The sequence below is a fragment of the Rhineura floridana genome, chromosome 11 (assembly GCF_030035675.1).
Source record: "Rhineura floridana isolate rRhiFlo1 chromosome 11, rRhiFlo1.hap2, whole genome shotgun sequence".
Lineage (NCBI taxonomy): Eukaryota > Metazoa > Chordata > Lepidosauria > Squamata > Rhineuridae > Rhineura > Rhineura floridana.
Window position 1 is genome coordinate 28,032,089 of NC_084490.1, and position 26,574 is coordinate 28,058,662.

General features: G+C 44.8%; 1 protein-coding gene across 11 annotated transcripts; it reads right to left on the reverse strand.

The window, feature by feature from the left end:
- Positions 1-4,975: 4,975 nt before the first annotated feature.
- On the reverse strand, positions 4,976-17,656 carry LOC133365873 (zinc finger protein 501-like). Of its 11 annotated transcripts, none has more exons than XM_061588259.1 (4): positions 13,208-13,373; positions 8,509-9,261; positions 6,602-7,070; positions 4,976-5,125 (listed from the first exon to the last, which is right to left on the reverse strand). In XM_061588259.1, exons 2-4 carry the CDS (start codon positions 9,226-9,228, stop codon positions 5,094-5,096), a joined length of 1,221 nt encoding a protein of 406 aa, XP_061444243.1. In that variant the 5' UTR covers positions 9,229-9,261; positions 13,208-13,373; the 3' UTR covers positions 4,976-5,093. The 11 variants fall into 11 exon arrangements, with proteins under 11 accessions (XP_061444243.1, XP_061444239.1, XP_061444233.1 ...); XM_061588255.1 differs by having other exon boundaries at positions 6,266-7,070; XM_061588249.1 differs by adding an exon at positions 11,356-11,459 and having other exon boundaries at positions 4,976-7,070; positions 13,208-13,372.
- Positions 17,657-26,574: the final 8,918 nt, after the last annotated feature.

Below are 26,574 nucleotides of genomic sequence, written 5' to 3' on the forward strand. Positions count from 1 at the left end.
TAACAGAGTGCCCTGCACAGAGTCTATACAGCCCCCACTGACCCTGGCTTAAAAAAATGTGTGTGGGTGGAAATAATGTCAATGTGTTGTTTTGTCTCAGCCGCTGTGGTTAGAACATTTGCTATTATTAACCCCATAATCTGACATCCTCTCCTCAGGCCTTCCTTATCCACTCCCTTTGGTTCCAAAGATGAGGCCTCTTTATCTTCTCAAAATATTTTTTCCTGGTTTTGCTACACACAGTGTTGCAAATTCACTGCATAAGCTTACCTTAGACTATCTCTATCCATGGTGTGGAAAATCATAGAAAACACGAAACATGCTTATTTACATGAAGGCATTATCACGGCCTACCAGGGCAAGTGTTCTTAAGATCAGAACATTCACTTTGATGAGGACTGTTAAGGAGAGTCTTTTGATGGACGCACAGAGCATAATTGCTCTGTAAAGCAGCCTGTGTATTGGGGTGGGGGGAGGAGTGTGAAGGTACAAACATCCCAGAATAACCATGCACATTTCCCACAGAGTGCCTGCATTTCCCCCCCCCAAACAATGTGTGAGTTTGCAGTCTAATTTACTGCTGTAAATGGGCCTGTCACCTATGGTTTTGCCTAAAAATGTCACCTGCTTAAGAGCAGTGGCTACTGCTGCCTGTTGGAAACAATTGGGAGGAAGGCATGGAGACCAACAGTTGGTGGAGCCACAGCCAATGAGCCAACTAATTCTAGTTTTGTTCCCAAACCACCGCCCTGCTGAGTTATACAAGGGTGATACTGTAGGAAGAGGAAGCTGACATGCAGTGCTGCTCCTTGGACTAGCTTTAAGTAAGAAGGCAGACAGTTTGGGGCTGGCTGAGAGACTGAGATAAATAGGAAAGTTGGGGGTGTAGTTATCCAGGATCTTGTGGGGGGGTGTCGGGGCCTTAAACCCCTTATTTTGGGGGGAGCAGAGTCCCTAGGCCTCCAACCTATGAGCGAATCAGCATAAAAGGGGAGTGTTAGCCACTGAGAAGAGTCTTCTAACTTGCTTCATTGGCCTTTCCTGCTGATTGGAGCCCATCAGAGTGAAAGGAGGTGAGTCAGCCACTCTCCTCAGTAGTAAACACTCTCCCCTTTCATGCTGATTGGCTCCTAGGGATGTCTGTTGTGAGAGAAGGCATTAACAAGGATCTCATTCTTAACAAAATATGGGGAGGGCATGGCTGTGATTATCATGAAGTGACGCTGCATTTCTGAATTTGCCTCTATGCTACTGAGAGCGGTGCCCCATTTGCTCTAATGGACCAGTCTGCACTGGTTTAGATATAACAAAAAAAACCTTAATCTTTATAATTGTGGATATCTGATGAGTAGACATTTACCTGCAAAGGCGGTGTTTGTGCATGTGTGTGAAAGAGAGCAGTTGGCAGTCTGGAAGACACAGGCTCAACATCCACACCTGGTATCTTTAGGCAGCTGCCAAGCCTCAACACTCTTGCAGGTCCCACAGTACTTCTGATGTAGCATCGCTGAAGCTACAAAAGGCGTTAGACCCAATTGCTTGGCCATGTTTGGAGCACTCCTAGTAGTACTGCTGCTGCTGCAGCAGCCACCACTGGTGCAAGGTCAGCCTTCCAGGGCCCACTGATGGAGGTAGGGGGCTTAGTAGAGAGTAACTGAGCCCAGGCCCCCTCAAACATGAAGCTAGTCCAGAACACAGAGGGAGTTTAGCTGGAACTGGGGCTGAGTTCTTGGTAGCTGACCAGCTTGTTCTTTTCAGACTCCTCTGCCTTGCTGGTGTGGCTCTTTCCTTCCACCTACCTTGTACTTCTATATTTGTAAATAAGCTAAATATTGCAGGCAGTTTCAATCCGTAAGGGCTGTTTCATTCAAACAAAACTAAACCCAGTGGAGCTACCCTGGCATTTCTTATTCGTCTGGGAAGTATGGATCTGCAGAACAATACATTACAACCATGAAGGTTAGAACCTTATTGAGGGTTACAACCTTATTTCTTATTTTTTTCAACATATTGATCACATGTGTATCCCATCCTTCCTCAGCCAAGCTGAACATCCACTTCCATAATTGCCAAACTGAATAATGACTGTGATTATGTCAGAAGTAGCGTTGATAGTAGGTCTTGTCCAATAGAGTATAAATCTTAAGAAAGTAGATATTTTCACCTTAGCTGTAGAACTCTTTGCCTTTGGGAGTTTGTTACTCTATACATTAAAGAGGCAAAAAGAGAGATAAAAGTTATTGCACATTGCAAAGAGGTTTCCCTTGATATTATTTTTTTCTAATGAACTCTTAAAGTGCTACATGTTTGTGTATAAAGTGGACCCTTGATGAGGAAGAAAATGGTTTGAAATGTCAGTAAGCCAACTACCCCAGGGAAATAATATTTTGTGCTTTAAAAATTGGCTGGTTTACACATTTTATAATGCAATCACATACATGCAAGTCCCACTGAGTTCACTGGGGCTTATTTCCATATATGTGGATATAGGAATATAGCCTTACATTTCAACCATATGCAAGTCTACTCAGAAGACCTATTATGTATAACGGAACTGCAGCCTTAAGGTCCTCGATGGACACCATTATAGGTCAAAATATTGCATTTAGAATGAATAGACTGGCTTTTTAATGTTTCTGTGATCACCTACTTTTCATTTTGTCACTTTTTGATATGTTGTTTTGATACTATTTTATTGTTTTTGAAGTTGCTTCATCATTTTTGTGGTGGCCTTTATATATGCACAATAAATGCTTTATATTTACATCTGACATATTTCTAATTTTTTTTTGATGGTCTGCTTTTATAGTTTGGAGTCTAAATTGACAGATATCAGCAAGAGTCCAGACAAAGGGATATCAGCAAGTTTCCACGAGATGGTCTTTGTTCTGTGACCCTTTTTTTACAGAGCTACAGTTTCCAAAGTGGTTTAATAATCCATCCCTTTCCCCAGGGAACTCTGGGAATTGTGGCTCTGTGAGGGGAATAGGGGTCTCCTAATAACTCTAGCACATTTAACAAACTACAGTTCCCAGGATTCTTTGGGGGAAGCCATGACCAAAATCATACTGCTTTAAATGTATCCTGCAGATGGAGCCTGAACATGCTCTGTGGCCACAAAATGCTGCCTGTGTGGTTGGGGATGGGATGGGGGATTGGAAAGTCAGGGAGAATAGAGTTTACCAAACAGGAACACTCAGTCCTGCAATATTTTGTTATAGGCCCCACCTGTAAAAATAATAAAACTATATAATAGAATTGGATTAAAATATCTACAATAATCATTTCCCAGATTACGGATATAGTCTCTGCTTCTTCTGAGGTAAATTTAAACCATGACATCTGTTGTTCCTTATTTTGATAATTTATATGCCACTTAATTACAATCATTTCTACACTGTTTATGCCAGGGTGTGATCCTGCCCTGCCCTCAGCTTCTCTGCATAAGTATCCTCTTTTATTCCTGGACTTTCACCCCCCCTTTTTGGGGTGTGTGTGAAATTTGGCAGCGCTCGCCTGGTTGCCCAGAAGAGGTAAAAGGAGTACTATCTCTGAAGATATTCAGCTTACTACCCCATGCCCTCTAGAGGAAGAGCCTTCAACATGCAGGCTCTGTGAACTATAGAGATTAAATGCCAGCTAGGAAAGGCAAGGTTTGCTTTGTTGCCACAACTGACTAGCCTATTTTGATATAATAACCACAAAAACTGTTTTTAATATTTTTTAACATGTACTTTTAAATGCATCCAAGAAGAAGGTATTTGACGTTTGGTCAGTCCTGTCCCCACAATTGAAAAGGTGTATCCAAGGATCCCACACTTGAGCACATGAAGAGTGTCACAGAAGTGAGACTAAGCTTATTGACATCTCTCAGTCTGGGCTGTGAGGTCCTAACCATTTTTCTGATGCCACCTTTCAAAAGGTCATCTCAGCAACATATTAAATTGCTTTTGTTACTGGCACACAGATTATTCTTGCTTTTAGGCCATTCAAATAATATATGTTTTGAATGTTTGTATTTTTATGTGCTGAACATCATTATACCTAAATGATGAAAAATGGGGTTCGACCCAAAATTCAAGATGGCGATCAGCAAGAAAAAAAAAAGGCAGCTATTTCATGCACCAAATGAAAACTTTGTGGCAGATCATATTAAGCTAATTGGCATCTGCTTCCTAGGTCCCAATATCAGAATCCAAGCCTACTGGTGGGGAGTTTCTATAGCACCAAAAGGATGCCCTCACAAATCATCCCTAAGCCATAGGGAGTTTCACATGCTTAAATATCCACACGGAAGTGTAGCCTAATGGTTAAGAGAAGAGCATGAACCAGGAAGCCCACATTTCAAGTCTTGCCTCTGCTCTGGACTAGTCTTTGGCAAGCTACTGCCCATGCAGCCTCAGTCTCCATATCTGTAGTATGGGGATAATACTGGCATGTCTAACAATGCTTTTGTAAGGATAACAGAGACAATGGTTTGATTCAGAATTCAGACATAAAAAGACTTGTGCTTGCACTGTCCCTTCTCTTCACTGTCCTCTTGTGGATGGGGAGATTAGCTTCTGCTTCTAGTCTGCCGTTTCATCTAAATGCACCAAACTATGGTTTGTGCAAACCATGGATTGCCCTCAAACCAGGACCCCAAGCAATGGTTTGTTGCAAATTAAAAGCAGAAACGTCTAATCTCCTTTCCTTTGCATGCAAAAGAAAGGAGGTATATCATCATAACAGCAAACCACAGATTTTGTCATCATGTTTGAATATGAACTCTTTAAAAGTGCTTATTTAAATTCTAAGAATGTATTATCTTTACATGTAATTAATGCCATATGTGCAAGTACAATGAACAGAGAAGCTTTAGTTGATGGACATGAGACTTAAACCCACTGACATTCTTCTTCTCAAAGTGATTACCTGGCAGAGTATGGGCATGGGAATGTCTGCATCCTACAAATAATTAAGTGTACTTGGAAACCACAAAATAAAAAGAGGATTTATTTGTAATTGACCTTAAACAAATAGATGGCACTTTTATTTCTTTAATACTGCAAACACCCTCTCTTACTCAACGACAGTGATAGAGGAAAGGAGGCTCATTGTGTGATCAGCTTTGCATTCTCCCAAGCTGTAATAGAGAACGGAGGTTAGGACCTGCTTTTTCCATGAACTGCTTGTGTCTGTGAGAGACTGTATATTTGCATACCATATGTAGGACCAGCCCAAGATATATTGCTGCTTGAAGTGAAGGACAAGGTGGTGCTCCTCCTTACCATTCCACATACAGGCAGGACTGGCAACTGAATCTTATTTCAACAATGGTGACAGGGTCAACATCTACTGCACCTGAGGGTAACAGGCTGCTTAGGTGGCACAGGGCAAGCAGCATGGCACTCCCAGCCCTGTCCTCCAACACCTTGCCATTGTTCTGCACTCCCAGCATCTGCCACCTGAGGCAGCTGCTCTATTCTGCCCAAGAGTAAGCCCGGCATACATATATGTATGGCCCTGCATGCATACATACATACATACCCACATGCAAACAATGTGAGATATCTGTTTGCACCCACATTTTCATAAAAAGAACCCTCAAATCACTTTTTTCAAAGGATCTATAAGTGCCTGTTGTACTGATAATTAGGGTATAAGACCACAATACTCATAATCATGGCTTTAAAATAATAGTAAATGGAGTACATTATGCAAATCAAGCCTATGTGTGTATACTTGCTTATTTTACACAATTTGTCTTGTTTTTGCAAAATTCTACGAAGCATGGCTTACAATCTCTGTAGTCATAAGGGCTAGAAATGTGCTTGCAAGAGGAAAAACAAAAACAGCAGAGCTTCTCAGAATGCTCAGTTCTGTGTGAAATACTGTACACAGAACCCTGATGCTCATGCTCCAAGTACTATTTATTATAGGGCAGGTGTAGGAGCTAAAGAGAGGGGTGAATGAATCATACTGCATTTGTGTACAATGCATACCCAGGCGAGCTGGAGCATGGTTTGGGGACTGTGCAAAGGGCATGCAGATGGAACTCTCCATCCATCGCAGTGCGCATGCCTGGTGCTGATGCAGGTTGGAGCACATGTGCAGACTCCATGATTGCTCTTCTTTTAGTTGGGATATATAAAGTAAATCAGATGGCAAATTATTATTCCTGCCCATCCTTCCTATCCATCCCGGTGGATTCGCTGGTGCTGCAGTAGGTTGGACGGGTGTGCAAAGCCCTTCTGACAGATGGAGCACTTGTAAGGGGTCTCACCTGTGTGTACCTTCTCATGCACAGCCAGGTAGGCCAAGTCTTTGAACAGTTTGCCACAGTGCTGGCACCTATGGGGCCGCTCAGTGCTGTGGACACGCTGGTGCTGCAGGAGGAGCGAGGGCCGTGCAAAGGCCTTGCCACACGCACCACAGGCATAGGGGCGCTCACCAGTATGTGAGCGTGCATGGATAGCAAGATACGATGACTGTTTGAAGGCTTTGCCGCATGTTGCACAGGCAAAGGGCCGCTCCCCTGTGTGCACACGCTCATGCGAGGCCAAAGCATTGGACTGCTTGAATGCCTTGCTGCAGAGGACACAGGAAAATGGGCGGTCACCTGTGTGCACCCGCTCATGGACGCGTAGGCTGTGTCCGTAGGCGAACCGCTTGCCACAAATGCCGCAGATGTGGGGCTTATCATCGCAGTGCTGCCGCTGGTGCAGAAGAAGGGCCCCTGCTGCTGCAAAGCCCTTCCCACAGGCCGTGCAGGTGAAGGGCCGCTCCAAACAGTGCGTGAGCATGTGCCTCTGCAGTTCGTAAGGTGTCTTGAAGCGCTTGGTGCAGGCGGCACAGCGGTGCGGACGCTCCCCCGAGTGGATGCGTCGGTGCTCTGCTAGATTGGACGCCCGCTTGAAACACTTTCCGCAAAGCTCACAGCGATGAGGTCGCTCTTCCGTGTGCACAAGGGCGTGGCTCTTGTAGTCAGAATGGCGCTTAAACGAGGCCTGAAGTGGGAGAGGGGAAGCAGGACAGAAAGCAACACACACACGCACACACATGCACACTGAGCAACCACCAGAGATCACCTGCGGGACAGAGAAGAACAATTTCCAATGCCTGCTCCTCTCTACAAGTTGCCACTGGCTTCTTTTCATTTTATCGTATCGATGTAGCCACGCAAAGAGAAGTTGGACATCTCTCTGGATTTTCGTACAGCTTAATAACAAAAAATCTTTGTTTACATAAGGAACACTGACTGCTTTTGGATGGCTGATGGCTACCACTAGTTACACAAGATGAAAAAATACCTTTGGCCCTCCTCAGTTGTACCTAGCGGCAGCCATTCCATCAGACTACTTGAAGCACTTCCATTCCAGTTATATAAGAACTGTATATAACTGTGGTCCTCCAGATATTGCTGTCCTACAACTCCCATCAGCCCCAGTGAGCATGGTCAACGGTCAGGGATGATGGGTGTTGTAGGCCAGCAACATCAAGAGGGCCAAAGGTTCCCCACCCCTGCTTTAAAAACTAGTGCCTCAGATCGCTTTTTTTCCTCCTCCCTCCTCATCCTTTTTTCCTTTTGTGCCATGTCTAATGTCCTATTACCAATCTTGTAAGCTGCTCTGGGAGCCTTTTGACTAAAAAGTGGCGTTAAACTTTTAATTAGTTTTAATTAAAAAATTAAAATAAAAGGAGTTTCCATAGAGAAAAAACACAGAAACTGATAGGTACATGGGAGAATTCTAACGGACATTTTAAAAGTAAGATATTTTTTAAAAAATCCTTGCACCTGTAGCACCCACTGGCTCCACTACACCTGCGTGAGTGGAGGCTGAAGGCTACAATCCAGTAGTTTTGAATGTAGCTGCAGTGGGAAAACAGGACTGGCTGGATGCCATGGTAGGAAAGCCCCAAAGCTAAGCATGCTTTTTGTTTCTGGGGGAACTGACACTGCTTTAAAGACTAGCACTGTCTGTGCCTCCATTCCGAATACAGTAGGGCCCCACTGATACGGCGGGTTATGTTCCGGACCACCGCAGAAAAGCAAAAACCGCGGTAAAGCAGAAGTCATTGAATAGAATGGCGGGCGATGCCCGAAAACCGCCATAAAACTGGAACAAGCGCCATATGAGTGGGGCTTTAGTCTAATTGCGTCTAATTGAGACCGCTGCATTAGCAAAGCGCCGTAAAGCGGGGCCCTACTGTATATATTTGTACAGAAACACGTACTACAAAGTCACCATTAAGTCTCCATTACTTTCTCCTCTCGAGAAGAACGATCCAGAGGAAAGGCTTTCTACCCTGATGCTTTTTCCAGGTTCAGGAAAGCAGGAAGCATGAACGAATATATTTGGCTCCTTCCAGCTGTGGGCATCTCTGCCTCAAGATAGAAGTTGGATTTTTAGCTCGCTCCAAAGGCTCATCATGGAAGCCAAGTGCTTCGTTTTGTGTGTGTTTTTATCTTCAGTCGCATTTCTAGCTCCCTACGACATGCTTCCTGCCTGCTTTCACCCGCCTCACCTGGCACAGTTGGCAGCAGAATGGGCGCTCCTCATTGTGAACCACTTCGTGGCTGAACAACTCCCACGCCCGCTTGAAAGCCTTGGCGCAGATGACACACTGGAATGGCTTCTCGTCCACAATCACCTCCTGGATCTCAAACTCCTCCCCCTCCCCACTGTGACGCTCCAAATGCTGGGTCAGGTAGGGTGAGAGGGCCATCTCTGTAATAGGCACCAGCTTGGCTGAGGAATACACCCCATCTTCATCTATCAGCTGCACAATGTCATCTGAGCGGGAGGGTTGGGTGTCTAGCTTCTCCAGCACCTCCTGCCCATCCTCTGCAGGTCCCTTCTTCCTGCAGGCACCCTTCAGTCGTAGATGCCTCTCATGGGATGGCCCTGTTTCTTCCACACAGGCCACAGGCTTTCCCATCCTCTGGTCCATGAGCCTCCGCTTTCCACACTGCTGGGGCCTGCGGCGGAACTGCTGCAATTCTGCTTCCCTTGCCTCGGTATCAGGGGTGTTGGTGGTGGCGACATCCTTGCCCTGCAAAGAAACACAGAGAAAGGAGGTCTTGCTAGAGAGGCCTGGAGAACGTCTGTCAGAGTCTAGCTCCTTCTCGCCATCGCTCCAGTCCTCGAGGGGTGCTGGCAGTTCCGATCCCTCAGAGCCATTCTCAGGTATGCGATTTGGTGAAAAATCCAGCTCACTAGCAGGAGAAGAGGGAATGTCCACCATGACGGGTGCTGCTCTTTTCACTAGCAGAATCTTCTGCAAGAAATGGCAAATATGAGTCATTTACCTAGTGTTTCTTAATAATGTTCAAAGCACTTTACATGCCCTTCTCATTAATTCTTACACCAATGTTGTTTGGTAGGTCAGTATTGTTATTACTGCTGATAAGAGACTGCCAGTTCCGCACCACAAATTTAAAGCATACCCAACACCCATTTAAAACACAGGACTTCCCCCAAAGAATCCTGGGAATTGTAGTTTATTATGGGAGCTGGGAAGTTATAGCTCCGTGAGGAGGAAATCACAGTTCTTAGGATTCTTTGGGGAAGTCACGTGAGGGATGGCAGCTTGCCTAAAACTACTTGGTTAAAAAATTGAACACGCAACTCACACTTGTAATCACTACATGACCCCAATTCAAAAAGAGAGTGTGTTTCTCAATCTGTCTATATTCACCTAAGGAAGCATGACCCTTCTTCTTCAAGCTCTGGAACTCTTGCATCTCTGTGTGCTAATGATGTGCACGAGCAGTTGGTAAACTGGGAAAGGACTGTAGCTCAGTGGCAGGGCACATGGTTTACATGCAAAAGGTCCCAGTTCAATCCTTGGCATCTTCAAGCAATGGCTGAGACAGACTCATGACTGAAACTCTGGAAAGCCACTGCCAGTTAGTGAAGGCTGTACTGGGCTAGATGGACCAGTAGTCTGACTCAGTATACGGCAGCTTCTTCCATCCCTATCTCTTTGGGTTCCAGACCTCAGTGTTGTTCCAGTAGGGCTTGCTGCCAGCCAATCAGTGAGAAAAGCAGACTGTGTTTTCTTGGCTCATGAAGGGCAGTTTCAAACGTGACAGAAGTTCATACAACAGAGAGCACTTCAGGATAAGTGTTCAATCCATGTAAATATTTACCAAGAGTATGCACGCAACTCTGTTTTGCTGCATGTGTACACAACTGCATGCACTAGAAAAACACAACCACGCAAAAATTTCCTCTTGCGTGATCATCATACGAGATGGTCAATGGACAGACATACTTCTTAGACAGAAGCTGGTTCCATGTCAAATTTTTGTTTTGGTCTAACCAATCCTAATCTCCACAATGCATGTCTGCGAGATATTGTACTCCATAACTTGGAAGTATGTGCAGTATAGTTGGTGTGCAATATAATTTGATTTCTGAAGACACTCTACAATGTCAACAAAGTATATACACCATGCATGCCAAAATATTCAAGTGGGGATCCTATTCCCAACCACATCTACTACCTACTGGGTTACGGAAAAGGGAGTGAATCACACATGCCCTGTGTTTAGTGCAGTATTCTTTTGCCTCTCCAAATTCTCTTTTTTAAAAGGATTGCTTTTTGAAAAAGAGAGAGGGTAGGGAGACAAGCTTTCCTGGAAACCACGTTCTTAAATCTCAGATATGCTAGAGCTCAACTGCAATTGCTAGAGCTCAACTGCAATTAGAATTTTGGGGAGAGCCAGTGTGGCGCAGTGGTTAAGGTGCTGGACTACGACCTGGGAGACCAGGGTTAGAATTCCCACACAGCCATGAAGCTCACTGGGTGACCTTGGGCCAGTCACTGCCTCTCAGCCTCAGAGGAAGGCAATGGTAAATCACCTCTGAATACCACTTACCATGAAAACCCTATTCATAGGGTTGCCGTAAGTTGGAATTGACTTGAAGGCAGTCTACTTCCATTTTCAATACCCTCCGCTCATGCTCTTTCCTTAATAGGCCAAGCATTCCTAATAGCTTCTGGAGCTGAATTCTGGTTTAAATTCTCCCTTATTCTCCAAGGATCATGAAACCTGGTTGCAGCAAAGCTGTTAATGGGGCATTGCTAGGTACTTAAAGGACTCAGGGCACAGGCCAATGACATTAATTTGCATAGAATTTGAATGTGCTAATTTATATGTATAGATATCTCTGGAAAATTAAGAAGGTATGTGACTGGGGTCTCAACTACACTGTGCTTTGCAGGATGCCCAGTTGCCATATATACAAAGTAAGGCTTGCCCCCTGCTCTAACAATGTCCCTGGTAAATAAGGAGTACCATTACTCTCATCCAAAATAATAGAAATCTCAGGAGTTCAGAGATCTGCCACATTTTTATATGCTTACCTAAATGAAGCTCTCCATTTAGACTACTGGCGAATGAAATCGAATTTGGGTCCTGACACTTCCAAAACAATGCGTGGTAGCAATACAGTCCATTTCTTCAGTAACTAACCCAACAAAAAAAAAAACTGGGAATCTACTGGGCTCCTTCACCATAGGCAAAAACAGAAGGAAACACTCATAAACATGGCTTCAGAGGCCACATAAACACATGTGATGTTGTGGTGTCATTTGATGACGTTATTTTTTTCTGGCAGGAAATTTGCCACAAAGTACACTATATAACCCATACTCCGGTTAATCTTCATCAGATCCATTTTAGGAAAAAGTCTGCCAATCTATTCTGGGGAAGATTTATGTAACTTTAAAGTTGACAACGAGGACATTGAACTTGTCAAGGATTATCAATACCTTGGCACAGTCATTAACCAAAATGGAGACAATAGTCAAGAAATCAGAAGAAGACTAGGACTGGGGAGGGCAGCTATGAGAGAAGTAGAAAAGGTCCTCAAATGCAAAGATGTATCACTGAACACCAAAGTCAGGATCATTCAGACCATGGTATTCCCAATCTCTACATGTGGATGTGAAAGTTGGACAGTGAAAAAAGTGAATAGGAGAAAAATCAACTCATTTGAAATGTGGTGTTGGAAGAGAGGTTTGCGCATACCATGGACTGCGAAAAAGACAATTGGGTGTCAAAACAAATTAAACCAGAACTATCACTAGAAGCTAAAATGATGAAATTGAGGTTATCACACTTTGGACACATAATGAGAAGGCATGATTCACTAGAAAAGACAATAATGCTGGAAGAAACAGAAGGGAGTAGAAAAAGACAATGGCCAAACAAGAGATTGATTGATTCTTTAAAGGAAGCCACAGACCTGAATTTACTAGAGCTGAGCAGGATGGTTCATGACAGATGCTGTTGGAGGTTGCTGATTCATAGGGTCGCCATAAGTCGTAGTTGACTTGAAGGCACATAACAACAACAGTTCTGGGCAAATGGCATAATATGGCTTCTCCTTTCAGAATTTGTGACAGTCAAATGCCTTGCCACCTTGGCATACAAAAGCAAACCCCCACCCGCACAAATGAGTTGGGAGAAAGATATGCTGAAATGAACCCAGAAGAGGAAGAACACCATACCACATAGAAGGAGCTCAGGACGCTTTAAATAACATTACCTGGCTTGTGGTAGGTGAAGCAGTATCCTTAGAGGACAGAAACGACAACATACAGCACCTGTTTTTGCTACTTCTATTTATTTTAAAACGTTATTCCCCCCCTCCCCAATTCTATCCTCTGTTTTTTTCTTTATATTTAGGTGAGGAAGAAGTGAAGATGCAAGATGGGCTGGCAATACAGCCTGCTTCCCGGATGGGTGGGGAGCTGTGGGGCATTCTGATCTTACATTTCACAAACTATAACACCTTTGAATCAACAGTGAATAAGGGAAAAGGGCAGAGGGATGGGGGGGTGGACCACTCCAACATTGCTAAACAATGCATTAAATATACAACTAAAGGCGCAGCCCTTCCAGGTCCCCCTTCCTCCCTGGGGCAAGGTAAGGATCGAATGTCCCTCCCTTCGCCACTTTGGCAAGGGGGCGGGGAAGTCTCTTATTCCTAACCCTCCCCCTTGGAAGAAGGATCAGGTGTTGCCATGGGGAAGGGCGGGCGCTGACAGCTGTTTAGCCTCGGCGTTCCAGGAGCCCTTCCTTACAATAAGCCGCAGCCCAGGGGCTGCACCCCCTCCGTCCTCCCTCCCTGTGCGCGGAGGGAGGGGTGACGCGAACCCCATTGTTGCCTGTCTGCCTGCGGGTGTTGGGGGTGTTGTTGTTGTGACTCACCCTGCAGAATCCTCCTCCTTCCTCCGCCCCCTTCAGGCCGCAGCTCCCGCCCCTCTCCTTGTGGAGACACGGTCACATCAATATCCTCTTCCTCTCTGCAGACCCGGCAGCACTTCCCACTGGTACATTCCTTTACACCCCCCCTTCGCACGCTTGCTTTGCACTTCAAATGCGCATGCGCTGTCTCGTGCCCATCGCCTTTGTTTAGTACCCGCTTTTTGATCACGCTCCCTGCAACTTTTCGTCCTTCTGTTTTGTTTCCTCACTGGCTGCCCCTTGACTGGGGCATTAAAGGGGGGGGGGCAGATCGAGGTAGGAGGGCGGCACAAAAGGCGCTTTTGCAAGGATTTGTGCAACCGATTCTAAACGAGGGTGGATAGCCTTTGGGGCACATTTCGCTCTGGGCCAAGCGCTCCGGGCCGCCTGCTAGTGGGAGGGTGCCGCCAAAAGTAGGTATAGACACCCCACAATCTTGCGTGTGCACACACAACACGCATCTACAGGACACATAGGCCCCCTTTAGCTGATCTGTGCAGAGCAACTGAGGAGGGGGTCATTGTCCCTTTCCCGCTCATCAAATGATAGATCTGATGACTGGGGAGAGGACAGTTTGCATTCCCATCAGGGCACCTGGCTTTTCTTTTTGCTGCTGCTCCTGGTGCTAAAATTGTGGGGATTTTAAAGAGAGGCAGAAAAAAAGGGGAGCAGGAGCGGGCCTCTGGGCCAGGTGTGGGTGTGTTTACAAATTCCTGATCTAAAAGGTTATTCCAAAATAAGCATGCACTTTCACACTGCAGCCTTTTCCTGTACTTAATTTTTGAGTTACTTTCCACAATAGCTATGGACCAGATTTGACTTTACCATAAATCCTTATTTAACCCTTCTAAATATTTCCATGTTCTTACAACAGCCATCCTGGCAGCTAACAATAAATACAGAATCATATTTTTTTAATCGAATCTGCCTTCATTTGGCTTACCCCACATCCCCAATAACACCAGCAAAGGGACCGTCTATACCTAAAGCAGTGATGATAAAACACAAAGAATGAATGACAATAAAACCAGGAAAGAATGCCATTTCAGTTTTAGGAGGGAGAGGAGGGGTGCCCCCTGCCTGGTGCTGCTAATAAGTGGCTGTGCATTTGGAGGACAGACTCCTGTGGGAGGGGAGGGGACTTGGAAAGAGAGGGGGGAGTGGGAAAATTCTGCTGGTGTGAAGAAAGATTCCACACTGGAGCATTTCTGTTTGCAGATCAGGACAATCCAAATTAAATGGGGCGAAAGTACAGGCTGCCAATCAGATAGTGATGTGAAGACTTGGGGGGGGACTGAAAAAATCAGAGGAAAAAAACATGGTGCCCCCCTTTCCCCCGCCCCCAATTTTTCAGGAAAAAACAAAAATGAAAAAGCTTTTAAAAAAATCTGAAATTTTTACATTTTTTCCAGGATTTTTCCAGGATTTCTGCTGGGCATTCACATCTCAATACTTGGATGAGGGCATCATCGTGGGAATGATGCAAAAAACTTGCACACATGGGATGCACTGAATCAACTTTAAACTGCCGTGTGTATACAGCCAGTGGCATTTCAGCACCAAGTGAAGACATTACCTGTTTAATCAGGTTTTTTGGGTGATTGTTTTAGCCTTCTCTTCTGTTTAGCCATTTTCAGCTGCTTTTATTTGACAGTATTTTTAAAGGTTTTTTTAAAAAATCACTGTGCCTTCCTGGGCCAAAAGAATAGTTATGTGTAACTCAACAGCTTTAATTTCTACTTATCTGAATGTTTATTGGTCCAGTAAGATGCACCTACAAAGCAGTAGCTAGTATTAGTTTAGGGATGGGGAAGCTGTGGTCCTCCAGATGGTGCTGGACTGCAGTTTCCATCTGTCCCAACCCACATGGCTTGTAGTCAAGGTTGATGGGAGCTGTAGTCCAGCAACATCTGGAGGGCCATAGATACTCCCACCTCTGCCCTAGTTGAAAGAACCTGGTGCTGTTCAGATGCCAATTACATGGAGGCGATACAGTAAACACAATCCGTGAGTCGTGTTCATTGCCTCAGCAATGTCAACAAATGTCCAGGGAGAGGAATGTTGTGAACCTTGGAAGAAGAGCTAGTCTAACAGTGACTCAGCGCGGGATTGCTGGAGTGATACTGTTAAAATACCAGAATCTGGTTATGTTTGTGAAATGTCAACCTCTTCTTTTTTAATGGAAAAGAACTGAGAGCTTCTAGCAATCCATATTATCGGGAATCGTCATAAAGCTAAGTGTAATGAGGACCGATTTGCATTACCATCTTGGTCATGGGTTGAAGTTGGGAACCTAGGAAGCTGCCTTGCACTGAATCGGAACGCTGGTCCCTCTAGCTCAGTATTGGCTACACTGACTGGCAGCGGCTCTCCAGAGTTTCAGGCAGGGTCCTCTCCCAGCGACCGTCTGCATGTAAAGCAGATGCTCTACCACTGAGTTACAATCCTTCCCCACGAGGGGCGTTGGAGGAGGAGCATGCTCAGTAGTGGTCAGTGCCCACTGGGCCTGGTAGGGCAGAAGGCAGTGATGCCAACAGTCGGGGGAACCAGAGCCAATGCCAGGCAGAGCCAACTCGTTCTAGGTTGGGCTCCATTCTCCTCCCTGCTGAGTTCTGCGAGGGCACAGCTTGAGATTAAAGAAGAGGAAGCTGACAGCCAGTGCTTCTCCCTGGGCTGGATGTAAGTAAAAGGGCAGGCAGGCAGGTGGGGGCTGGCTGAGAGCGGACTGAGGTTGGTGGGGCAGTGCCCCACTAGCCCAGATGGAACAGCTTCTTCAAATGTGAGCAGTGACGCGAACAAGAAGAAAAGGAGCAGTGACCTCCACTTGTCTTACTCTCTCCTCCTCGGCAGCTGTGCAGACTGGACTCCAACGATGTAGTGCAGAAATGAGGAACCTGTGGTCCTCCAGAGGTTGGTGGACTACAGCTCCCATTATCCCTGGACATCAGCCATGTTAGCTGGGACTGACACACACACAGATAGTGGCAGTACAGAGAATACTACCCAGTTTTATTGGGTTCAGCTAACAATCATAGAATATGAGCTGGCAAAGGGTAGTGCAAAGGTAAGGATGTTGGATTTTGCCTGGGGAGACCTTCACATCTCTGGTTAGCCATGAAGTCCACTGGGAGACCTTAGGCCAGTCACTGTGAGCCTGGCCTACCTCACAAGGTTTTGATGAGGATACAATTGCGTAAGCCACACTCGGGGCTGGCCCTGCTGTTAGACTGAGGTGGCAGATGCTATGGTGCAGGGTGAGGTAGCAGCCCTTCCTGAGTCCCACAGCTATTCCCCTTTGTTGGAGGATGGAGCTAGGTGTGCTACAGAGCCTGTTCTGCACCCCTTAAATTTGCCTGCTCTCAGGTGTGATGGAAGACACTTTTCTATCACCAGTCTAGTCAGCTTCTGTATGTGGAATTTGGGGTGTGTGTGTCTGCCATCAGCAAATTGTCTTGGGCTAGCCCTGGCCATACTCATATATACCACCCTGAGCTCAATGGAGGAAGAGTGGGATATGTAGAAAATATTAAACCACCATATAGGGCAGAGTCTGTCACTTCCCTGGTAAGACTATTTATTACAATACTATCCCATCTTTCCTCCAAGGAGCTCAAGATGGCATACATGGTCCTCCCCCATATTATCACGGGCTCACAACAACTCTGTGGTGAGGTAGGCTGAGAGATAGTGACTGGCTCAAGGCCACTCAGTGGCTGAATGAGGATTTGAACCCTGGTCTCCCAGGTCCTAGTTCTACACTCTAACCTTTTACACTATACAGACTCTTTAAATTTAAACGATGATGATGATGATTTAATTTATATCCTACCCTTCCTCCCAGCAGAAGCCAAGGTGGCAAACAAAAGCATCAAAAACACTTCAAAACATCATAAAACAGACTTCAAAATACATCAAAACAAAACATCCTTAAAAACATTTTTTTAAGCAAAGCTTTCAAGATATCTCTTTTTTTTAAAAAAAAGGTTAAAAACATACTGTTAAAAAAAGGTTTAAAAACATATTAAAAAGCAATTCCAACACAGATGCAGACTGGGATAAGGTCTCAACTTACAAGGCTTGTTGACAGAGGAAGGTCTTCAGTAGGTGCTGAAAAGATAACAGAGATAGTGCCTGTCTAATATTTAAGGGGAGGGAATTCCACAAGGTAGGTGCCACCACACTAAAGGTCCATTTCCTATATTGTGCAGAACGGACCTCCTGATAAGATGGTATCTGTAGGAGGCCCTCACCTGCAGAGCACAGTGGTCCACTGGGTATATAAGGGATAAGATGGTCTTTCAGGTATCCTGGTCCCGAGCTGTATAGAGCTTTGTACACCAAAACTAGAACCTTGAACTTGGCCTGGTAGCAATTGGGCAGTCAGTTCAATTCTTTCAGCAGTGGGGTGACATGTTGGCGATACTCTGTCCCAGTGAGCAGTCTTGCAGCTGCATTTTGCACCAGCTGCAGCTTCCGGACCAACCTCAAGGGCAGCTCCACATAGAACACATTTCAGTAATCCAGCCTGGAGGTTACCAATGCGTGGACAACAGTGATCAGGCTATCTGGGTCCAGAAACGGCTGCAGCTGCCTTACCAGCCAAAGCTGGTAAAAGGCACTCCTAGCCACGGAGGTCACCTGGGCCTCTAGTGACAAAGAAGGATCCAGCAGCACCCCCAGACTATGGACCTACAGGGAGTAAGACCCCATCCAACGCAAAAAAAAAAATTGACGGTAGGACCATTGTGTTACTTTCTAGCATATATTTCCTGTAAAGAACAGACACTTTTGTGTCTTTTAAAATAGTGCCGGAAAGGCTAATGCTAGATAATAGAACAAATACAGCATGTCCTGACTTCTAGTGCCCCAAGCTTACAACACTGGCAAAAACTGCTCCTGCAGATAATGCCAGTTACTCTTGCTGTGAACAAAGAACTGAGCTTGCAGTCCTTCCCGTTCCTGCTCCACTGCACCACTGCTGGGTTCAGAGGGAGAGGGCAAGCAAAGGGGCCACAGTTACAGTGCTAAGGAAGGGGGCCAACACAGGGATGGCCCCCACTTAGGGCACCTTGTCCAAGGGTCCCTCAGAATCTGGAACCTACACTGGTCCCTGTCCCCAACTTCAAACTAGGGCTATAATGTGGAGGTTGGAGGACAAAGGATGCACCTATGTTATAGAGATTCTGCATTATAACAAAAACAGTACTGTATACAGTATTGTGGTCGGGGACATTGTCATACCTGCGGTAAATCCAACTCCAGGGTACAGTGAACCACATTATAACAAGCTTCCACTGTAATGCGTATATTCATGTGTCTGTGTTGGAATTACTTTTTAATATTTTTAAAGCTTTTTTTTTAAAGACGTTTTTCAAGATGTTTTAACTTGTTTTTTAAAATGTTTTTAAAATATATTTTAAAGTCTGTTTTTATGACGTTTTAAAGTGTCTTTGGTGTTTTCTGCCCTGGGCTCCTGCTGGGGGAAGGGCAGGATATAAATTTAATAAAGAAATAAAGAAAATAAATATGATAATATACCAGAAGTTTCATAAGTACTCCTGACTGGTTTTTATATTGGGATGTCTAGCGGTTTCCCACAGGAATGTGGTAAAGGATTTGAAGGAGAGGGACACAGGCAAAGACCACCACATAACCTACTTCAGTTGGATTTTCCCTCTACACAGAGCCATCTACCCAACTGTCTTGTGGGAAGGATTCCAGGAAGGAAAGAGACACTCTGTCTTTTCTCCCATGGGGCCATTCTACCGCCAGTTGCTGTGTAGGATGAATCTTTATATCTTATGTGTCAATGTTTTTACGTTTGTTGCAATTTTGAAGAATTCGTATCCTGAACAGCAGGATATGAATAATTGTAATAAATAAATAAAAGCAGCAATATGGAACCATTTTCATTACGGCTGCAGTGTCTAATTGATTGATTGGTTAGATTACTAGATTAAAATAAAACCTTTTGAATGGCACAGATTTTTGTTAAAGAAATGTTTTAAATTATAAATTCTTATAAAAATGGTACATGGCTAGTGCCATCTGAAAAGACTTGTTCTAATATGTCTGCTATGATACTTGTGTGCATTGTCTAAAAACATTTTTTTTTTGCTTCAGACCATTTTTTTCAGTTATATGCAAATTTAATGGATCAACTAAAATACATTATTTAACTGACTCAAGCTGAAATCTTGCGTGTACTTACATGGAAGCAACCCTATTGAACTCACTGGAACATAATGCAGAGCAAATCTGTTTAGGATTGTGTTGTAAGATTTCTTGAACTGGGTGGAACTACAATAGTAATGTCATGCAGCACAGGATATAACAAAGTACTTTGAAAGGCTTTGGGACTTGTATGCTAAGCCATTGCTTCTGGGGGCTGAGATGAGTTCCACAAGCACTCACTCATAGCGCATACATCTCCCCTCTGTAAGGGTCTGGGTGCTGCCCTCAGGAGAAAACAACCTCTTGGGGCTTGAGCCAGGAATCAGCAAGGATACTCCCTAGACAGAACCTGTTTTTAGTTCCAGGGCTTGCCCTGAATCCTGTTAAGTCATAAGAAAGAAAACAAGAAAGTGCTGCTGTGCATGTGCCACTGAGTAACCACAACTACCCTGTCCTCCCAATCCTATTACAAAATTACTACAGTAGGGCCCCACTCATACGGCGGGTTACATTCTGGACCCCCGCTGTAAAGTGAAAACCGCTGTAAAGCGGAACCCATTGAATAGAACGGCGTGCGATGTCCGAAAACCACCGTAAAAGTGGAACAAGCACCATATGAGTGGGGCTTTAGTCTAATTGCATCTAATTGAGACCACAATATTAGCGAATTGCTGTAAAGCGAATCGCTGTAAAATGGGCCCCTACTGTACATTTATTCTCTAATTAGACACGGATTGGTGGTAGAAGAACAGAAGTGTGCTCTAGTGCTGTGGCATCACCGAAAACGAGGAAAAAATATGAAGATTTGAATAAAATGTGCATATACCAATTAATATGTATACATACACATTTAGAAATAGTTACTATAATTTAAATAAAAAAATTAAATACATTTTGCCATTAGGTGGGGAGACTGTGACCAGGTGACCTGTGTGTCTCCTCAGTTTGCTGTTGGGGTGCTAAGTGTTGATGAGCAACTTCAAGGCTGCCTTATGGCTCTCTCTGTCTTTGGACTCGTCAGTCTTTCAATTAGAGGGCACCTTCAGACAAAACACTGTGTTCTGTCAGCCCTTCAAAGAGTACTGTCCTCTGTTAACTAGGACACATGGATACCCTATTTAGTGCACATGTGTACACTAACAACATCTTTAAAAAAGGCATTCCCAACATCTATTTTATTCTATTTTTGTACACCACGTGAGTATTTTCTGAATGTAGATAAGTTTATAAATTCTGGAATGAATGAATAAAATCTCCCCCCAAGGGACAGTGATTGACCAGGGAAAATGTAGCAGAAGACAGGAACCTGTAAATGGGAAAGGCTGGAGCTTATGACTGGAGATTGGCTGCTTGATGGGAGATTGGCTGCCTTGCATTAACACAACCCAAGTATGTTTTCCTAGAAAGTCTCAGTGGAAAACCTGACAAAGACTCCCCACAGGATTTTAGTGGGCCGCTGTCATGGCTACATCTCATCTGGCCCTAAGCCTCAAGGAAAGGTTAGCTGGAACACTTAAGCTCCCTTGAGTTTTAAAAGGAATCTCCATGACGACTCACCACAGAGAGGGAGAGCGCCAGCCATGGTCACCATGGATATTTGGAGGTTGCGATGAGGATGGAGTGAATGTTTAGTTACACAATACTCCATGGGGAACTTTGTTCAGCATGCCAAAAAAAGAAAAGGCAAGTACTTTTAGTGAGCCTCAAAAAGGTTTAAAAACCTTTCAAAGCCAACAGAGTTTGCTACAAGCAAGGTGTAGCATCAGCCCCAGAACTGTTTTACCAGTAGGAAGAGGTTACTTATGTGCATGTGCAGAGTGCATTTTCTTTCCAACAACTGCCAGAATTTCCAGCTCTTGGAAATGTTGCAAGGCTACCTGGCCTGTATGTGTGTGGTTTGCAGACAGACTTCATCCTAGATACTTTTTGTGTCTAGAAATTAAACCAACCAACCATCCCCTGCTAGAAGGCAACACCATCCACTTCTTCCTCCACCTCCAGCACATAGCCCAAGCTACCCATTTATAACTATGCTTCAGCTGTTTGTTTCGGGGTCTTCTTCCTATTAAACCATATCTGTCCCCAAGGCATCTCAGGTTTCACACAGCTGTCTTAACTGACAAATGTACCAAGGTCTTGCAAGGTTTACAGAGGAGGAGAACTGTGTTTGTAACATGTTTTGTTTTGATGCATCGCACTCTGTTTGAAATGAAATGGACTGCCTTCAAGTCAATCCCAATTTATGGTTACCTTATGAATAGGGTTTTCATGGTAAGTGGTATTCAGAGGGGATTTACCATTGCCTCCCTCTGAGGCTAGTCCTCCCCAGCTGGCTAGGGCCTGCTCAGCTTGCCACAGCTGCACAAGCCAGCCCCTTCCTTGTCCACAACTGCCAGCTGGGGGGCAACTGGGCTCTGGGACTATGCAGCTTGCCCATGGCTGCACAGGTGGCAGGGCATGTAACCCCTGAGCCACTCACTGTGGGGTGATCTTTAGCTGGCCCTTGACACCCAGGAGACATGAGCGGCGATTTGAACTGACAGACTCTGGACTCCCAGCCAGGCTCTCCTCCCCACTGTGCTATACCGGCTGTTCACACTCTGTTTACCTTCACTGAAAATAACAGCGCAGCAAAAACACAACCACCTGGAACAAAAGCAGTAGCAGAGTGTTAAATTTCAGATGGGATGAGGAGGAATCAACTTTAAAAATGTGTATCTCTTGGTCAAAGAGGGAGAGCAGATAGAGTTGTGGGAGCCTCCTAGTTGGAAAGCATTTAGCACATGGCACCCAGTACATGTTCAACAACAGTAAGAAGTGGAGAGGCAGCATCTGGGTTGCAGGGCCAGCCCTACCATTAGGCATAAGAAGAGCCTGCTGGGTCAAGCAAACGGCTTGTCTAGTCCAGCATCCTGTTCTCAAAATGGCCAATCAGCGAGCTGCCCATGGGAAGCCCACAAGCAGGACCTGGGTGCAAGCGCACTCTTCCCTCCTGTGGTTGCCAGCAACTGGTATTTGGAGGCTTACCACGCCCGACTATGGACGCAGAGCATAGCCATCACGGCTAGTAGCCACTGATAGACAGAGTGAAGAGCTTCCTCAGGTGACAGATGCTGGGGGTTGGGGGGGTGGCACTAGCCTCTCTTCAGCTCCTCCAGCCTTTCTAACTGACCCCCCACACACCATTTCCATCTTCCTGAGTGGATGCCCCCATGGTGATCCTTTTTGTTGCTGCCCAAGGCTGTCTCTGACTCATTCAGTAGCCTTCTCTCTGGGGGAGGTGTTGGAGCCTAGAGTTGTAGGTGCTGCCCAGAGGTATGATGGGGGATGCTGTTCCATATTGACGGTTCCAGTACTAATCCTGTCAGGTCCTGTACACAGAACTGGGTGACAGACTCCTGCCTGAATCCTTGGAGAGCCACTGTCAGTCAGTGGACACAATACTGAGCTACGGACCGCTGGTCCAACTCAGTATAAGGTAGCTTCCTGTCTCAGGCAGCAGAATGCCCTGGGTCAACCCTGGGTGCCAATCTCTCCCTCTCCCTGTCTCTGTGGTCATCAGCAAAGCCACCTCTTCTGCGATACCTTTGGCAGAACCCTGTCGATCTCAGCCCTACTGAAACAAAGATTAAGTTCTTGTCACTGCACTGACTGGATATTCTTCACCCGGTTTGTTTCCATCTCTCTCCCCTCCCCCCTCCCCCTGGTTGCCTCTCCTATGGCAAACTTTAGATTATAAATATATTGGGGCAGATGCCTGTTGTTGTTGCTACTCTGTAAAGCACCATACACATTGATGGCACTATATAAACAGTCACAGTAATAGAACTAATGTAGGGCACAGAGAGGTCCACAAGCCCCATATTTACTGGCGCAATTGGCCAAGCACAGTCAGCAGTCTCCACGCGCTGTCTTCATGGCTGGCAAGGGAGCAGAGAAAATTCATATGGAGGCCATCCAGGAACCAGAGGCCTTGTCCCTGCCGCACTGGCTACATGAGGCAACCTCTGTCCCATCTGGGCTATTGACCCCCCAGGAATGCAGCTGGAGAGGCAAGGGTCACCCTACAGCAAGACAGAACTGGCCAGGGGTCAAGGCAACTGGAGGCCTCTCAGCCAGAACTGTGGAGCAAACAATCCAAAACCACCACAGAGATTCACTGTTTTTTCACAGGGGATCATTAAATTGCTTTTAAAACATACATGCACATGAAATTCAAAGACTAAAAATTTGCATTGGATACAATAAAGCAATATTGCAATATTTGCAAATTACCATCTTCCACTTGGCATTCTGCAACATTCACAAGTAACATGCTGGAGGCCAAAGGGAGTTCTGATTCTCACTAGTGAAAACATAGTTTGAAAAGTCCAGCAGATGCGTTGTTAAGTAGAAGCTAGCTGTGGTTTTCAGAGCTTCAAAACTTGAGCCAGGCCTCCTCAGAAAACTAAAAAGGCTTTTCCATGTGAAGATAGTCTTCAAATGAACACGAACTGAGATTCTAATTCTCTTGCAGACAACCTCATAGCAGCTGCTAGGACCCAGAATTCACTAAATTAGCATTGACCCAAATAAAAGCAGTACAGAAGCATCTGGACGAGGGGGGAGGGGAGTCATTTCGCTGCCTGAAGCAAAGGACAAAATGGTGCTTCCTCTCCTCCATACAATCAGAAGCCTACTGGACTATAAGGCCCCATCTCCATTATACATTTAAATGCCTAATGATCAAACAAGCATGGCTTTCCCCAAAGAATCCCGAGAACTGTAGTTTGTGAAAGGTGCTGAGAGTTGTTAGGAGGTCCTTATTCCCCTCATAGAGTTACAATTCCTAGAGTTCCCTGGTAAGACGGATTGCGTGTTAAACGGATTCCATAAAAAGTCAGAAGTGAAAAACAAGTTGACCTTAATTTTTTTTAAATAAAAATAAAACCTGCAATTAAAATATAGATTATAAAATAAAATTGCATATTAAAATGCATGTCCACCTTGGGCAGGCTTGGCTAAAGAAAAAAGCTTTTAGCAGGTGCTGAAAACAATACAGTGAAGGCACCTGCCTATTGTTAATGGGCAGGGAGTTCCAGAGTGTAAATGCTGCCACGCTGAAAGACCGATTCCTTACAAGTGCAGAAATAACATTATGAGGTACTTGAAAGCACTAGTAATAGTTCCGTAGATCGAAGTGGTCGAGTGGGCATATAGGGGATATATGTAAACCGGCCCCAAGCTGTTAAAGGCTTTACATACCAAGTAATACCTTGAATTTGGCCTGGTATCAAATCAGCACCCAGTGTAGATTTCTGAGCAGGGGTGTAATATGGTGACAGGGTCTCACTCCTGTCAGTAATCAGGCTGTAATACTCTGCACTAACTTCAATTTACAGACCAGGCTCAAAGGAAGCCCCACACAGAGTGCTTTGAAATAATCCATTTGTGAAGTCACCAATGCCTGGACTACTGTGGTCAAGCTCTCCTAACCAGGAATGCCCACTGCTCCTGTACCAGCCAAAGCTAGAAAAAGGGTGCTCCTAGAAACCAAAGCTGTCTGGGCCCCCGTGACAAGGCTGGATCCAGGAGAACCCCCAGACTGCACAGTTGCTCTTTCCGGAGGAGTGCAACCCTCAGGCAGCTGGATAATTTCTTAGACATGGGAACCACTCACCCACAGCACCTCCATCTTACCAGGATTCAAGCTCAGCTTATTTTCCCTCACCCATCCCACAGAGCTTAACAGGGTAATACAAGCAAAAGGACTATTCTCTGCCCCAAGGAGCTTACCAACTAAATTTTGCCGACAGAGTGAGGAGGGGAGATGTAATCCCCTTGGTCTTTTGGAATGTCAGTAATGATCTACATATGATGGTTAAGAAGCATTCCAAGGCAGTTAGATACAGTTAGGGAAGAGAAGTTAGTCAGAGCAGGGAGAGAAAGGAAAGGAGAATGTGGAAAATAGAGCGTTTTCAGATTATTATAGTTTCAGAATTTATAGTTTTTCATTAACATATTATGGGAATTATTGCTCAATAAGAGAAAATGCCTATTTATTGTTTAGTTCTTCAACAATTATTTACAGGTCCTTTTGACAGCAGCTCTCTCTGTTGCCTCCACATGTCTGAAGTAGAATTTCTATCCAAACTCTTCTTGTGATAATGACAGATGAAGATAGAGGCAAGGGTGATGGGAAATAAATAAATGAAATAAAGAATAAATGGGAGAAAAGATGTGGATGACATTGGCTGGACCAGAAACAAAGAGGTAAGATTGTAAAAAGAGCCAGTGTAATATAGTGGTTAGAGTGCTGGACTGGAACCTGGGAGAACAGTGTTCAAATCTCCACTCGACCATGAAGTACACTGGGGGTAACCTTCGGCCAGTCACAGCCTCTCAGACTAATCTACCTCACAGGGTTGTTGTGAGAGGAAAACCATGAATGCCACTTTGAGCTCTTTAGAGGACAGGTGGGATATAAATATAGTAATAAATAAATAAAATTTAAAACCCCAAATTTAGAATTTGGCATGGTGGCAATTTTTATTTCTTTCAGTGCTAAATTTCAATGTTGTTACCCAAAACCAAGTATTCACACATACCTTCATCTAAATTCACCACAAAATAAAAAAACCAGAACAATCTGAATTTCAAAACCTCAGAGCGCAAATAACAAGGGTTATATAATAAATAAATATAATTTGTTTTTGTTTCTTTTATTTTGGCATGCAGATTCCACACTCAGAAATCTACATTCTACTGTTGTATCCCAAATTCCTTTCAGGTCAATCAAGATGGGCTTTGGATACATGGGGCCGATTTCTGGGATTGGCAGTGCCATTGCCAACAGTATATGACATGTCTGAAGTGACTCCCTTCCTCCACTAGAATAACCTTAACATCCCTTCCCTGAAATGTTCATGGCAGTTTGTACTTTTTATCCAACATAGTAATAGATGCCTATATAGTTTTTGTCCCATGCAATGCAAAAGCTTGCCTACTTTTGGGGACACTAATAACAGGAGTAGCTTCAATGTATCTGGGATGCATTTGTGACAGTTCCTGCAAGCAGTTGTAGGAGGCAGACCTGAATTGCCAGCCTTTCTTTAAAGAGACGGTTCCTGGAGCCAATCTGTTGTCGCGCTTGCTTGCCATGCAGCCAATGAGAAGTA

Coding starts and splice junctions, on each gene's coding strand:
- LOC133365873 (XM_061588253.1), bottom strand. CDS start 9,228: ATGGTGGACATTCCCTCTTCTCCTGCTAGTGAGCTGGATTTTTCACCA. Junction 7,071..8,508: donor TCTGCTGCCAACTGTGCCAG/GTGAGGCGGGTG, acceptor TCTGTCCCGCAG/GTGATCTCTGGTGGTTGCTC.